General features: G+C 59.9%; 1 protein-coding gene across 1 annotated transcript; it reads left to right on the plus strand.

Annotated features, from left to right (window-relative positions):
- Positions 1-119: 119 nt before the first annotated feature.
- On the plus strand, positions 120-13,789 carry NTRK1 (neurotrophic receptor tyrosine kinase 1). Its single transcript, XM_063176270.1, has 17 exons — positions 120-307; positions 2,457-2,531; positions 3,697-3,768; positions 4,187-4,255; positions 4,526-4,680; positions 4,764-4,912; positions 5,036-5,162; positions 5,247-5,576; positions 5,776-5,793; positions 5,933-5,991; positions 6,442-6,544; positions 6,895-7,041; positions 7,132-7,262; positions 7,337-7,509; positions 12,028-12,268; positions 12,626-12,784; positions 13,443-13,789. Exons 1-17 carry the CDS (start codon positions 120-122, stop codon positions 13,626-13,628), a joined length of 2,382 nt encoding a protein of 793 aa, XP_063032340.1. The 3' UTR covers positions 13,629-13,789.
- The last annotated feature ends 1,831 nt before the right edge of the window (positions 13,790-15,620 follow it).

Consider the following 15,620-nt stretch of genomic DNA (forward strand, 5'->3'; position numbering starts at 1 on the left):
AGCACCGGCACCAGAACCGGCACCGGGAGCCAGGACGGGCAGCACCGGCACCAGAACCGGCACCGGGAGCCAGGACGGGCAGCACCGGCACCGGAGCCAGCACCGGCACCGGCCCCGCGATGCCGCCGCTGCCCGCCTGGCTCTGCCTGGCCGCGCTGCTCCTGCCGCTGTCCCCGGCAGCCCCGGGCGCTGCCGGTGCCTGCCCCCGGCCCTGCCGCTGCCCCGGGGCCGGGATATTGCTGTGCCGGGAGCCCGACACCGTCAGCAGCCTGGCCCCGCTGCTGGGAAGCGGCGGCTTCACCGACGTGTGAGTGGGGCCGGGGGTCGGGGGATGGAGCTCAGACAGCGGGCACAGCGATGGGACGGCGCGGTGGGGCTGGGAGGGACCGATCTGGGGGTGACACAGCTCGGGGAACAGGCGGAGGAGCTGGGGGTGACCGGGCTGGGGCTGGGGGTGACAGAGCTCGGGGAGCAGGCAGAGGAACTGGGGGTGACGAGGGTGAGGGATGCGGTGATGATGCTGAAGCAGCGATGGAGTTGGTGGTGACAGAGCTCGGGGACGGAGCTGATGGGGCTGGGAGGGATGGAGGTGATGGGGATGGGAGGGATGGAGGTGATGGGGCTGGGAGGGATGGAGGTGATGGGGCTGGGAGGGACGGAGCTGATGGGGCTGGGAGGGATGGAGGTGATGGGGATGGGAGTGATGGAGATGATGGGGCTGGGAGGGATGGAGATGATGGGGCTGGGAGGGATGGAACTGATGGGGCTGATGGAGCTGATGGGGCTGGGAGGGATGGAGCTGATGGGGCTGGGAGGGATGGAGCTGATGGGGCTGGGAGGGATGGAGGTGTCAGGGCTGGGAGGGATGGAGGTGTCAGGGCTGGGAGTGATGGAGCTGATGGGGCTGGGAGGGATGGAGCTGATGGGGATGGGGATGGGAGGGATGGAGATGATGGGGCTGGGAGCAATGGAGGTGACGGGGCTGGGAGCGATGGAGGTGACAGATTTGGGAGTGATGGAGATGATGGGGCTGGGAGGGATGGAGGTGATGGGGCTGGGAGTGATGAAGATGATGGGGCTGGGAGTGATGGAGGTGATGGGGATGGGGATGGGAGTGATGGAGGTGATGGGGCTGGGAGCGATGGAGGTGACAGATTTGGGAGTGACGGATTTTGGGGAGCAGGCAGAGGGGCTGGGAGCCATGGGGATGGTGGTGGTTGTGGCTGGGGGCAGCAGAGCTGGTGGCCCGGGTGGTGATGGGGATGATGGAGGTGATTTGCTCCGGGGCAGGAGCAGGGATGGCTGGATGGGCTGCGATCCCTGGATGGGCTGGGATCGCTGTGGGGACAGCAGCTGCTTGCTGGGAGGAACTGAGGGCTGCAAAATGGGGTGGGGGGGGGGTACAGCATCCCCCCCAGGGAGCACATGAGGGGCTGGGGGCAGCTCTTCACCCCCTTCTGTGGTGATGCCAACACGCTGAGGGTGCACCCACACTGTGCTGGGCAGGGCAGGGCTGTGGGGAGCCGCTTGCCCCCATCCTGTTGGAGCTGTTGCTGTGCCCTGGGGGTTATGGGTGGGCACGCTGGGGGGGGCACACCCCAAATTTGCTGCTTTGGGGAATCTACTCTGCTCCCACTCCTTCCCCTGCTGCAGGGTGTGTGGTGGGGAGCAAGGGCTGGAGCCAGCAGAGACAGGAGGGTGCTGCAGGACACCAAGGTGCCCCAATTGCTGGGGTTCCCCCCAGGCCAGAGCCCTGCCTGTGCCGCATTGCTGGGGCCTGGCTGCGGCGTCTCCGTGCCTCAGTTTCCCCACGTGCTGCGCCACAGGCGCTGCCAGCTCTTTGTTCGCTGGCTCGCGGGGTGGGGTGGCGTGGCTGCTGGTGGGGATGGTGGTCCTCGAGAGACCCCCAGGCATCCCAGCTGCTCTCATCCCATCCTCACCAAGGTTAAGGGCACCAAAACCCCCTCGGTGTGGATCTGAACCCCCAATTCGCCAGCCCTGTGGTTTGGGGTTCACAGGGGCGGGGTGGGGCAGGGAAACACCCTGCACCTGCTCCCAGAGGGGCTTTTCTTCATCTCCTGCCTGGAGAAAAGGGTGGGGGGACAGTGACAGCAGTGTCCCTGTCACAGTGCAGGACACCATGGGGACCCAAAGGATTAGGGGACTGAGACCCAGCAAAATCATTCTGTGCGGGCTCCAGGTGGTGGCTGAGCCCTGAGCCCGCACAGTTCACACTGACCGGGGGCTCAGCACCATCGGGATCACCCACTGCCACCCCCCCTTCTTCCCAGCTCATCCCAGGGGAAACTGAGGCACGGTGGGGCGGCTCAGCTCCATCCTCGTCCCCATTCCCGGCTGTGGGCACAGCCTGGGGAAATGGGAGAGCTCTCACCTCGCTCTTTAGGGCATGAGGGGGTCGTGGGCTGCCACGCTGAGCCCCCTCCTTTGCCTTCCAGCGTCATTGAGAACCAGCCGGCGCTCAGGAGCCTGAGCCGAGCTGACACCAGGACCCTGCGGGACCTCAGGAACCTGTGAGCACCTCGGGGTGGGGTCCCTGCATGGGGAAATGAGTGGGACAGAGTGGGGGATCCCCAGAGCTCCATCCCACTGCCAGGAGTCACAGGGATGCTCCAAGAATGGAGAACCTGTGAGCACCCCTGGGGAAATGGGAAGAGAGAAGGGCTGTGGTGGATGGAGGGATCCCCAGAGCTCAATCCCACTGCCAGGAGTCACAGGGGACATTCCCAGAGCAAAGAACCTGTGAGAACCCCGGGGATGGGGTCCCTGCACAGGGAAATGAGTGGGGTGGACAGGAGGATCCCCAGAGCTCCATCCCATTGCCAGAATTCGCAGGGGATGCTCCAAGAATGCAGAACCTGTGAGCACCCCGGGGGAAATGGGAAGAGAGAAGGGCTGTGGTGGATGGGGGGATCCCCAGAGCTCAATCCCACTGCCAGGAGTCGCAGGGGATGCTCCCAGAGTGTGAGCACCCCGGGGATGGGGTCCCTGCATGGAGAAATGAGTGGGATGGAATGGGGCATCCCCAGAGCTCCATCCCACTGCAAGGAGTCACAGGGGACATTCCCAGAGCAAAGAACCTGTGAGCACCCCGGGGATGGGGTCCCTGCACAGGGAAATGAGAGGAGAGAAGGGCTGTGGTGGATGGGGGGATGTCCAGAGCTCCATCCCACTGCAAGGAGTCACAGGGATGCTCCCAGAGCAGAGAACCTGTGAGCACCCTGGGGATGGGGTCCCTGCACGGGGAAATGAGTGGGATGGAATGGGGCATCCCCAGAGCTCCATCCCACTGCCAGAATTCACAGGGGATGCTCCAAGAATGCAGAACCTGTGAGCACCCCGGGGGAAATGGGAAGAGAGAAGGGCTGTGGTGGATGGGAGGATCCCCAGAGCTCAATCCCACTGCCAGGAGTCACAGGGGACATTCCCAGAGCAAAGAACCCGTGAGCACCCCGGGGATGGGGTCCCTGCATGGGGAAATGAGTGGGACAGAGTGGGGGATCCCCAGAGCTCCATCCCACTGCCAGAATTCGCAGGGGATGCTCCAAGAATGGAGAACCTGTGAATACCCCGCTGTGGGATCCCTGCACTGGGAAATGGCAAGAGGGAAGGGCCGGTGGAGGGGGAGGATCCCCAGAGCAGAGATTCTCCCAGGTGCTCACCCTCCCCTCCTTCCAGCACCATCTCCAGGTCGGGGCTGCAGCACATCTCCGCCGACGCCTTCCTGGACACCCCCAAGCTGAGCCACGTGTGAGTCTCCCCTTGCCCTTCCCCGTCCCCTCCCTCCACACCGTGCCCCTGTCGGTGCCCCGGGGGCTGTGCCCGCTGCAGGGTGGCCTGTCCCCGTGTCCCCGTGTCCCCGTGCCCAGGCAGGATCGATGGTGTCCCATCACCGCCCCCGGGCACATCGGTTTCCCCACTGCTGCTGAGTGGGAAAACATCGATCTGGGCAGGAGAGCAGGCAGCTGCTGCCCCCCGGCAGCTCTGTGCTGCACCAGGGAGGGTGGGGTACCCCAAAAACGGATGGGCACCCTGTTCTGGGGTCCTGAGGGCTGGTGGCACGCCTGGCAGAGCTGGTTTTGCTTGGTCACGGTGTGACAGCCCCGGGGCTGCGCCGTGCCACCTCGGTTGGATGGGAAGGGGTGGCTGATGGAGGCTGTCCCAACAGGAATCTCTCCTCCAATGCTCTGCAAAGCCTTTCCTGGAAAACCTTCTGGCATCTGCCCCTGCAGGAGCTGTGAGTGATGAGAGAGAAGGGGGAGGTGGGTGTGGAGCATCTCCCATCGGGGATGTGCCCCTCCAGTGACACACGCAGAGCTGGGGGTGCAGTGAGGTGCTCGGTGAGATGGTGGCTCTCACATCCACGGGCGTGGGGACAGGGTGGCACGTGGGACACGTGTGACACAAAGCTGGAGGCTGGGAGCGCCCAAGCGCAGCCTTGGCTGGGACACACACGAACGTGCGGGGCCTGGAATCCTTTTGAGCTCTCTTCCCTGCTCCATCTCAGCATCGTGGTGGGAAATCCCTTCAACTGCTCCTGTGGGCTCCGCTGGCTGCAGCTGTGGCACAACAGCAGCCGGGCCGAGCTGGGCAACCAGTCCCTGCTCTGCTGGGAGGGCAGCGTGCCCGTGGTCCTGGGCAGCCAGGCTTTCCGCGCCTGTGGTACGTGCCTGGCCATGCCTTTGTCCCCTGTCCTGAGCCTGGGCACGCAGGGACACTCGTGGCTCACCCTCCTGTCCCTGCAGACCCCCCGAGCGTCCACATCGAGCCCCCCGAGGTGGCGCTGAGCCAAGGGGACAGCGTCAACCTCACCTGCCACATCAGTGCCAGCCCAGCGGCCACCGCAGAGTGGGTGGTGACCGAGGTGGGACCCGAGCTGCTCGCTGTCACCAAGGCAAGCTCGGCCCCCCAGCCTCCTCTCACTGGTGGGAAGGGCACGGGGGGGATGCTGGTCAGGAGCTGGTCAGGGTTGGGAGGTGGCATCTGCTCCAACCAACACCCCAGGTGTTCCCTGCAGCTCTCGGACTGGGAGATCGTCCTGGAGATCAGCAACGTCTCCTCTCACCTCAACCGCAAGGAGCTGCTGTGCCGGGCAGAGAACGCGGCGGGGCTGGCGGAGGACAGCGTGGTGCTGAACGTCACCTGTGAGGAGCCCAGAAGGGGCTGGGGGGCTGGGGGCTGGGTGGGGGTCTGCCCTCAGGAACCCACCCAGCCCTTGTGTGTCCCAGTTCCCCCCGTGATCCTGCTGCTGGACACCGCCATCCCCCGGCATTTCTGGTGCATCCCCTTCTCCGTGGATGGCAACCCCGTCCCCGACATCCGCTGGCTCTTCAACAGCAGCGCCCTGAAGGAAGGGCCCTACATCCACACCCTCATCATGGAGTACGAGCACAACTCCACCGTGCTCCACGGCTGCCTCCAGCTCAACCGTCCCACGCACGTCAACAACGGCAACTACACCCTGGTGGTGGAGAACGCCCTGGGCTGGGCCTCCCGCAGCGTCCAGGTGCGCTTCATGGACAACCCCTTCAGCTTCAGCCCCGAGGAGCCCATCCCGGGTAGGTGCCAGTGCCAGGGCTTGCATGGGGTGTCCCCCCGTCCTACCGAGGAGCCGTGTCACACCTGGTGGGCAGGATGGGTTGTGCTCGGCCCTGCCTGTTGTCGACACTGGTGTGCCTCAGTTTCCCCCAAGGATGGGCTGCTCCCACCCGAGGGATAACGAGCGTTTCTCCTTTCTCTCCCTTCGGGCTGCTCCAGTGTCTCTGTCCCCACGGGGTGAGTGGCCAGGATTGCTGCCCCAGCTCCCCTAAACTGGGCATCCCGCCCATCTTGGGGTGTCCAGGTCCTTTCCAGGGCCATTTTTTGGGGGGGGATGAGGACCCCACACTCACCCTACACCTTCTCCCTGCCCCAGGCACCAGGAACAGCTCGCTGGAGGGGCCTGTGGAGACAACAGATGAGCACACGTTTGGGGTGAGGAGATGCTCTGCAGCGTGGCATGGGGGGACCAGGACACCTGCAAGAGGGTGGCACAAATCCACTGGGGACAGCCAAGCCAACACTCAGGGGATGTGGGTTATACAACGGGGATGAAGGACAGACTCTCAGTGCCTCAGTTTCCCCTGGGGATTGTCACCATCTCACAGTTTGTTCCCCATCCCATGGGCTGACAAAAGGGACCTGGTGGGATCTGCTCCTGATCTCTGTCCTTGCTACCAGCAGGTCTCAGTGGCCAAACCAGCACTCAGGGTCTGTGGGTTATACAATGGGGATGAAGGACAGACTCTCAGTGCCTCAGTTTCCCCTGCGGCACCTCCTGGGGCCTGTCACCATCTCACAGTTTGCTCCCCGTGCCACACGGTGACAAAAGGGACCTGGTGGGACCTGGTGGGACCTGGCCTGATGTGTCCTCGCTGCCAGCAGGTCTCGGTGGCCGTGGCCCTGGCCGTGTTCGCCTGCCTCTCCCTCTCTGTCATGCTCATCCTGCTCAACAAGTGCGGGCGCCGCTCCAAGTTCGGCATTAACCGTGAGTGCCCCCAGCCTGGCGACTCGGTACTGGGGCTGTGACACGGGGACAGCCCCGTCCCCACGTCCCTGTGGCACCTGCCTCGGGTCACGGGTGTGGGAAGAGGGGCTGTGGGTGGGGGGGGACACCCGTGGAGAGGTGCTGGCTCCCCCGGGAGCGCGGGCAGCAGCTGCTAATTCACTCCTGGAATGGATTCAGCCTCTAAATGGTTTTGATCGGGCTGCCTGGCCCCCGGGGGCCCGGCGAGCAGGGGGATGCTCGGCAGAGCCTGGCACTGCCTGCACAGGCTGGGGGGAGGGAGGAGGAGAGCTGGGGGACCCCCTGATGGGCCTTGTCCTTGTCCCCACAAGGCTCGGCCGTGCTGGCCCGAGAGGATGACCTGGCCATGTCCCTGCACTTCATGAACCTGGGCAGCAGCCCCCTCTCGTCGGCTGAGAGCAAGCTGGAGGGGCTCAAGAGCAACTTCATCGAGAACCCCCAGTATTTCTGCAACGCCTGTAAGGCTTGGGCTGGGCGCTGTGCTCCCCGAGCACCCCTCAATGCTCACAGCCGGGCTGGGGGGCACTGACGGGTGGGGGTCCCCCCAGGCGTGCACCACGTACAGAGGAGGGACATCGTGCTCAAGTGGGAGCTGGGCGAGGGCGCCTTCGGGAAGGTTTTCTTGGCCGAGTGCTACAACCTCCTCCCGGAGCAGGAGAAGATGCTGGTGGCCGTCAAGGTGAGGTGGGGGGCGCGATGATGGGGTGAGGGGGGTCCCCGGCGTGGGTGTCACCGATGCCGTGATCCCCACAGGCGCTGAAGGAGGTGACGGAGAGCGCCCGCCTGGATTTCCAGCGCGAGGCCGAGCTGCTGACGGTGCTGCAGCACGAGCACATCGTCAAGTTCTACGGCGTGTGCACCGAGGGCGAGCCCCTCATCATGGTCTTCGAGTACATGAAGCACGGCGACCTCAACCGCTTCCTCAGGTGGGACAGGGTGGGGGGACAGGAGCCCCCCATCTGCCTCGCCATCAGCGCAGCCAGCCTGCTCCCTGCTAATGCAGCCCTCCTTGCAATATTGATTAGATTAGCTGTCTGAGAGGCTTAAATAGAGAGAGATTGGCCATCAGCTGGAATAAGCAGAGACTTTTCGATTGCCCCCCCAGGTATTGCTGCTAGACGGGGGGGGGCTGCCAGAGGCATCGCTTTAGTGGCCGCGCGAGGAGCTCTGAGACGTGGCTTTTATGATTATTGTTATGGGAGTTGGCATTAATGGTTCTGCCGAGCAGAGCTCCCCCAGCCCCCGGCCACGGCCGCCCCGGCCGGGCTGTCAGCAGCGCTCGGCATCAAAGGCACCGAGGGCTGGGCTTGCACGCCCCGCTGCACGCACGGGGCTGCTTTCACACCCTGCCCGTGCGCCCTGGCACGCTGCCGTGTGCCCTGAGACACAACCTTGCACCCCAACCCGCTGCCTTCCACCCTGGCATTCTGTCTTCTTCAGGGCCCGCGTGTGTGGACACTCGTGTGTGCCCTCCCCGTGTGTGCACAGGTGTGCGTGCCCTCCTCTGTGCGTGTGTCATCCCCGTGTGTGCATAGGTGTGAATGCCCTGCCCTGTGTGTGTGCACAGGTGTGAGTGCCCTCCCTGTGTGTGCACAGGTGTGTGTGTCCTCCCTGTGTGTGTGCACGGGTCTGAGTGCCCTCCCTGTGTGTGCATCCTCCCTGTGTGTGCACAGGTGTGTGTCCTTCCCATGTGTGCGCACAGGTGTGACTGCCCTCCCCACGTGTGTGTGCACAGGTGTGTGTGCCCTCCCCACGTGTGTGTGCACAGGTGTGCCCTCCCTGTGTCTGTGCACACACGTGTACCCCTTCCCTGTGTGCGTGCACAGGTGTGTGTGCCCTCCCTGAGTGTGTGCACAGGTGTGTGTGCCCTCCCTGAGTGTGTGCACAGGTGTGTGTGTCCTTCCCATGTGTGTGCACAGGTGTGCGTGTCCTCCCCGTGTGTGTGCACACGTGTGTGTGCCCTCCCTGTGTGTGTGCACAGGTGTGTGTGCCCTCCCTGTGTGTGTGCACATGCATGTGTTCCCTCCCTGAGTGTGTACAGGTACGTGTGCCCTCCCTGTGTGTGTGTGCACAGGTGTGCCCTCCCTGTGTGTGTGCACACACGTGTGCCCTCCCCTGTGTGTGCACACGTGTGCCCTCCCCGTGTGTGTGCACATGCATGTGTTCCCTCCCTGAGTGTGTACAGGTACGTGTGCCCTCCCTGAGTGTGTGCACACACGTGTGCCCTCCCCTGTGTGTGCACATGTGTGTGTATGTGCCCTCCCCTGTGCATGTGCACACGCGTGTGCCCTCCCCTGTGCATGCACAGCTGTGTGCGCCCTCCTTGTGTGTGTTCCCTCCCTGCGTGTGTGCACAATTGCTTTATTAGGCTGTTTTACACTAATCCCTACTAAATTACATATTAAAAAGAAAAAAGAAATTTCTGTGTATTTCTATATATTTCTATATAGAAATATATTCCTATATTTTTATATTTTATATATTTCAATATTTTATATATTTTGATATGATAGATATATTTGTATATATTAAAATATATATTTTTCTATATATTTTCTATATATTTTCTATATATTTATATATTTTTATTTTCATATATTTCTCTACTATACTAAAGAAAAATCCATTACTGTCTCCAGACAGTCAGACACAGCTTTGAGTGATTGACTAATCACTCAAAACAACTTTCACCCATGTCTAATAACCAAATCTGTGGCCACAGATATATAAAATATATAAAAATAGATATAAAATATATATAAATATATATTTTTTCTATATATTTTTCTATATTTATTTTTATACATTTCTCTACTATACTATCTCCAGACAGTCAGACACAGCTTTGAGTGACTGGCTAATCACTCAACTTTCACCCATGTCTAATAACCAAATCTGTGGCCACAGATATATAAAATATATAAAAATAGATATAAAATATATATAAATATTTTTATATATTTTATATATTTATTTTTATATATTTATTTTTATACATTTCTCTACTATACTATCTCCAGACAGTCAGACACAGCTTTGAGTGGTTGACTAATCACTCAAACCAACTTTCACCCATGTCTAATAACCAAATCTGTGGCCACAGATATATAAAATATATAAAAATAAATATAAAATATATATAAATATATATTTTTTTCTATATATTTTTATATATTTATTTTTATTTTTATTTATAGCCTGGATGGTGGCACTGGGTGCTAGGGTTTAGTTGAGGTGTTGGGGCCGATGATCTTGAAGGCCTCTTCCAACCCGGTGATTCTGTGCTTCTCACGGCCCTTCTAGGAAAAACAGGAATTTTTTTGGAAAAATGGGAATTTCTTGGAAAATTGAGAAGCTGTGCTCTCTCCCCACACTCCAATCAGCCCCTGTGCCCCACAGGTCCCATGGCCCTGATGCCAAGATCCTGGAGCAGGGCTTGCTGCCTTCCATGGAAAAATGGGATTTTTTTTGGAAAAATGGGAATTTTTTTTGTAAAAATGGGTATTTTTTTGATATTTGAGAAGCTGTGCTCTCTCCCACCCATCCCACACTCCAATCAGCCCCTGTGCCCCACAGATCCCATGGCCCCAATGCCAATATCCTGGAGCAGGGCATGGGGCAGCCGTGGGGCTCTCTGCCTTCCCAGGAAAAATGGGAATTTTTTTGGAAAAATGGGAATTTCTTGGAAAATTGAGAAGTTGAGCTCTCTCCCCATGCCCCAGTCAGCCTCTCTGCCCCACAGGTCCCACGGCCCCGATGCCAAGATCCTGGAGCAGGGCTTGCTGCCTTCCATGGAAAAATGGGAATTTTTTTGGAAAAATGGGAATTTTTTTGTAAAAATGGGTATTTTTTTGATATTTGAGAAGCTGTGCTCTCTCCCACCCATCCCACACTCCAATCAGCCCCTGTGCCCCACAGATCCCACGGCCCCAATGCCAATATCCTGGAGCAGAGCATGGGGCAGCCGTGGGGCTCTCTGCCTTCCCAGGAAAAATGGGAATTTTTTTGGAAAAATGGGAATTTTTTTGGAAAAATGGGAATTTCTTGGAAAATTGAGAAGTTGAGCTCTCTCGCCATGCCCCAGTCAGCCTCTCTGCCCCACAGGTCCCACGGCCCCGATGCCAAGATCCTGGAGCAGGGCTTGCTGCCTTCCATGGAAAAATGGGAATTTTTTTGGAAAAATGGGAATTTCTTGGAAATTTGAGAAGCTGTGCTCTCTCCCCACGCCCCAGTCAGCCTCTCTGCCCCACAGATCCCACGGCCCCGATGCCAAGATCCTGGAGCAGGGCATGGGGCAGCCATGGGGCTCTCTGCCTTCCCAGGAAAAATGGGAATTTTTTTGGAAAAATGGGAATTTCTTGGAAATTTGGGAAGCTGTGCTCTCTCCCCACGCCCCAGTCAGCCTCTCTGCCCCACAGATCCCACGGCCCCGATGCCAAGATCCTGGAGCAGGGCATGGGGCAGCCATGGGGCTCTCTGCCTTCCCAGGAAAAATGGGAATTTTTTAAAGAAAATGTGAATTTCTTGGAAATTTGAGAAGCTGTGCTCTCTCCCCACGCCCCAATCAGCCCCTCTGCCCCACAGATCCCATGGCCCCGATGCCAAGATCCTGGAGCAGGGCATGGGGCAGCCGTGGGGGTCTCTGCCTTCCCAGGAAAAATGGGAATTTTTTTGGAAAAATGGGAATTTTTTTGGAAAAATGGGAATATTTTGGAAAATTGAGAAGTTGAGCTCTCTCCCCACGCCCCAATCAGCCTCTCTGCCCCACAGATCCCACGGCCCCGATGCCAAGATCCTGGAGCAGGGCATGGGGCAGCCATGGGGCTCTCTGCCTTCCCAGGAAAAATGGGAATTTTTTTGGAAAAATGGGAATTTTTTTGGAAATTTGAGAAGTTGAGCTCTCTCCCCACACTCCAATCAGCCCCTGTGCCCCACAGGTCCCACGGCCCCGATGCCAAGATCCTGGAGCAGGGCTTGCTGCCTTCCCTGGAAAAATGGGAATTTTTTTGTAAAAATGGGATTTTTTTTGTAAAAATGGGTATTTTTTTGATATTTGAGAAGCTGTGCTCTCTCCCACCCATCCCACACTCCAATCAGCCCCTGTGCCCCACAGATCCCATGGCCCCGATGCCAATATCCTGGAGCAGGGCATGGGGCAGCCATGGGGCTCTCTGCCTTCCCAGGAAAAATGGGAATTTTTTGGAAAAATGGGAATTTCTTGGAAATTTGAGAAGCTGTGCTCTCTCCCCACGCCCCAATCAGCCTCTCTGCCCCACAGATCCCACGGCCCCGATGCCAAGATCCTGGAGCAGGGCATGGGGCAGCCATGGGGCTCTCTGCCTTCCCAGGAAAAATGGGATTTTTTTTGGAAAAATGGGAATTTTTTGGAAATTTGAGAAGCTGTGCTCTCTCCCCACGCCCCAATCAGCCTCTCTGCCCCACAGATCCCACGGCCCCGATGCCAAGATCCTGGAGCAGGGCCCGGGGCAGCCGCGGGGCCCGCTGGCGCTGGGGCACATGCTGCACATCGCCACGCAGATCGCCTCGGGCATGGTGTACCTGGCCTCCCTCCACTTCGTGCACCGCGACCTGGCCACCCGCAACTGCCTGGTGGGCCACGAGCTGGTGGTGAAAATCGGGGATTTCGGCATGTCCCGGGACATCTACAGCACCGACTATTACCGGGTGAGCTGCTCCCGCCTCCCCTCTGCTCTGGCTTGGCTTGGGAGGCCACGCTCGGTTTCCCTCGTGGCTGTTTCCTCCCAGCCCTTCTCCTCACATCCATATTTAACCACGGGATGGGTTGGAAAGGATGCTTGGAAGGCATCCAGCTCAACCTGGCAGGGGTGCTTTCCAAAGGAACGGGTTGCTGCCTCCAAATCCTGACCTTGAGTATCTCCAGGGATGGGGCAGCCGCAGCTTCTCGGGGCATCGCCGCCCTCGGAGTGACAAATTTCTTCCTGACATCAAACCTGGGGATTGAGGGGTGAGGGAAGGGAAGCTGGAGGGTCCCTGCCGTGCTGACAGCCCTGCTGTGGGCAGGTGGGGGGCAGGACCATGCTGCCCATCCGCTGGATGCCTCCCGAGAGCATCCTGTACCGCAAATTCACCACCGAGAGCGACATCTGGAGCTTCGGCGTGGTGCTCTGGGAGATCTTCACCTACGGCAAGCAGCCCTGGTACCAGCTGTCCAACACTGAGGTGAGCGAGCTGGGGGGCAAGGAGGGTGGGAACAGCTCCTGGGGTACCCAGGGTGGGGCAAGGAGGATCGTGACACCCCCAGACCAGGCAGGGAGGATGGTAACAGCCCCTGGGGGTACCCAGAGCAGGGCAAGGAGGATGGTGAGAGCCCCCAGAGCAGGCAAGGAGGATGGGAACAGCCCCTGGGGGTACCAGAGCGGGGCAAGGAGGATGGGAAGAGCCCCCCAGAGGTGCCCAGAGCAGGGCAAGGGGGCTACTCAGAGTGGGGCAGGGAGGATGGGATGGTAACAGCCCCCTGGGGGTACCCAGAATGGGGCAAAGAGGATGGTGACACCCCCAAAGTGGGGCAAGGAGGAGGGTAACAGCTCCTGGGGGTACCCAGAGTGGGGCAGGGAGGATGGTGACAGACCCCTGAGGGTACCAGAGTGGGAGAAGGAGGATGATAACAGCCCCAGAGCAGGGCAAGGAGGATGGTCACAGCCCCAGAGCAGGCAATGAGGATGGTGACAGCCCCAGAGCAGGGCAATGAGGATGGTGACAGCCCCAGAGCAGGGCAGGGAGGATGGTGACAGCCCCAGATTGGGGCAGGGAGGATGGTGACAGCCCCCCCAAGGGGTACCCCGAGCAGGGGCTCCCATCTCCCCCCCTGTCCCCGCAGGCCATCGAGTGCATCACGCAGGGCCGGCAGCTGGAGCGGCCCCGCACGTGCCCCTCCGAGGTCTATGGCATCATGCAGAGCTGCTGGCACCGCGAGCCCCAGCAGCGCCAGCCCATCAAGGAGATCCACAGCCGCCTCCAGGCCCTCGTCAAGACGCCCCCCGTGTACCTGGACATCCTGGGCTGAGCGGGCACCCCCTGGCACCCTCTGCTCCCTGCTGTCCCCCTGCCTGCCCTGCTGCCCGGGGCGTGGCTTTGCCCCTCACAGCCCTGGACTGATGCCCTGAGGAGGGGGAGAAGCCTGAAATCTTATTTGTAGTGCAAAATGCCAGCTCGCTCGCAGGAAAGGGGGGCTGGAGGGCTGTGGCACCCCTGGAGGGCTGTGGCACCCCTGTGTGGCTCCTTGGCACTCCCGCAGTGCCAGGATGGAGCCTCTTGGCTCAGGGTGGGCAGAGCTGGGAGATCCCAGCACGGGGAGGAGCTGGAGGGGCTCAGTTCTACCCCAGGGGCGTTGGGATTGCCCTGTGCCCACCTGCTCTGCAGCAAAAGCAGTCACTAATAAACTGTGTCACCCCTGCACTCCCCCTGTGTTCTCCGGGGTGGCATTTTGGGGGGCAAAAAGGGGGATTTTCACATCAGGGAAGCTGTCCTGGCTGGGGGAGAGGAGATGCTGTGCCAGGGATCCTCTCAGGGTGTGCATCAAGGCTCACACATGCCCGGGGCGCTGTGTTTGGTGCCCCCATGCCCAGCACACACAGGGACGGTTTGGGGCTGTGCCACGAGGATAATTTTGGGCAGAATCCAGGGATTTTGTGCCACACCCTGGCCCGGGGAGCCTCCTTGCCAAGGGCTCTGCAGGTGGAGGATGGGACTCGGCCGCACGAACCCATCCCCCCAAAAGTGTGACATCCCATTTTGTCCGTGTCCCCTCCTCGGAACCAGGGGTTATCGCACGCCCTGCAGCACCCACTCCATCACCCCCCCCTCAGGCTCTGCAGCCGCCTTGGTAATGGCTGAGACCTGGATTTGACCATAATGGAGCTGAATTGATTCCATCTGGATCATTAGGCAGCGCGGGCAGGGCCCTGGCAGCTCCTTTGTTACCCCCCGTGACCCGAGATAAGCGCGAGGGAGGCGAGGCCGCGGGGGGAAACTGAGGCACGGCGCGATTTGGGAGCTGTCAGGGGGGGGCTGTGGTGGGGTTTGGGGCTGGCATGGCACCAGGCTGTGCCCAGCGCTGGTGTGGCACGATGACAGCTGGGGGAAATGGGAGATGCCAGCCTTTAATTCAGCCCAGGTCAGGCCCCCTCTGGTTCTCCTGCATCTTTTCTCCAAATCCTTTGCTCCAAATCTTTGCCCCGGGAAATGGGGAGCTGGCCCGGGCAGCTCTGGCTCTGCTGGAGCTCAGCCCTGCTGGCAGAGCCCCCCACGGCTTCCTTGGGGTCTCTAATCGCTGCCCACGCTGATTTATGGCCCTTTTTCCCTCCCTCTTATCTAATTTGAGCAAGGAACTAGATTACAACCTTGAGCTTTTCCAGCCCCGCGCTGCAGATTGCCGCAGAGCAATGCCCCAACAGGACCTCGTGTGGTGGTGACACCCCCTCTCCAAGCAGGGTGGGCACCCCTGTTCGTGCTCCTCAGATTCCTCCATGGCAATGCCTCAATCTCCCCCGTGGGCGTGGCCGTGCCTCAGTTTCCCCCTTAGCGCGGGCAGGGAAGGGTTAAGGGTTCACCCCGCCATCGATTTGATCCCCCCAGCCCCTCCCTGCTGCCCAAGTTTCTCCATTTCAGCGCTCCGGGGGGAGCGGTAATGGACTCTGGCAATGAGGTAATTAACGGCTCCGCTCCCTGGCGGGGCTGCCGCCCCAGCGGCACCGGGGCCTGGCCCTGCTCGCCCCGTTTCGGCGGGGCTGGGGCTCCCCGGGCCCGATCCTGCTTCGTTCTGTATCACCGTTCACATCCTGCAGTGCCTGTGCCACCCTGCCGTGCCCTGGTGCCACCAGCTCTGAGCATGGCAGGGTTGGGTTTGCCCTTCAGAGGGTCCCCAAAAGCTCCTGAGGGCACCCCAAAAGGCTCAGTGCAGTGTTTGGGGTCCCTTCCTACCCCATTCTGCTTTGTTCTGTATCACCACTCTCATCCTGCCCTGCCTGTGCCACCCTGCCGTGCCCTGGTGCCACCA

The sequence above is a fragment of the Melospiza melodia genome, chromosome 25 (genome assembly GCF_035770615.1).
Source record: "Melospiza melodia melodia isolate bMelMel2 chromosome 25, bMelMel2.pri, whole genome shotgun sequence".
Lineage (NCBI taxonomy): Eukaryota > Metazoa > Chordata > Aves > Passeriformes > Passerellidae > Melospiza > Melospiza melodia.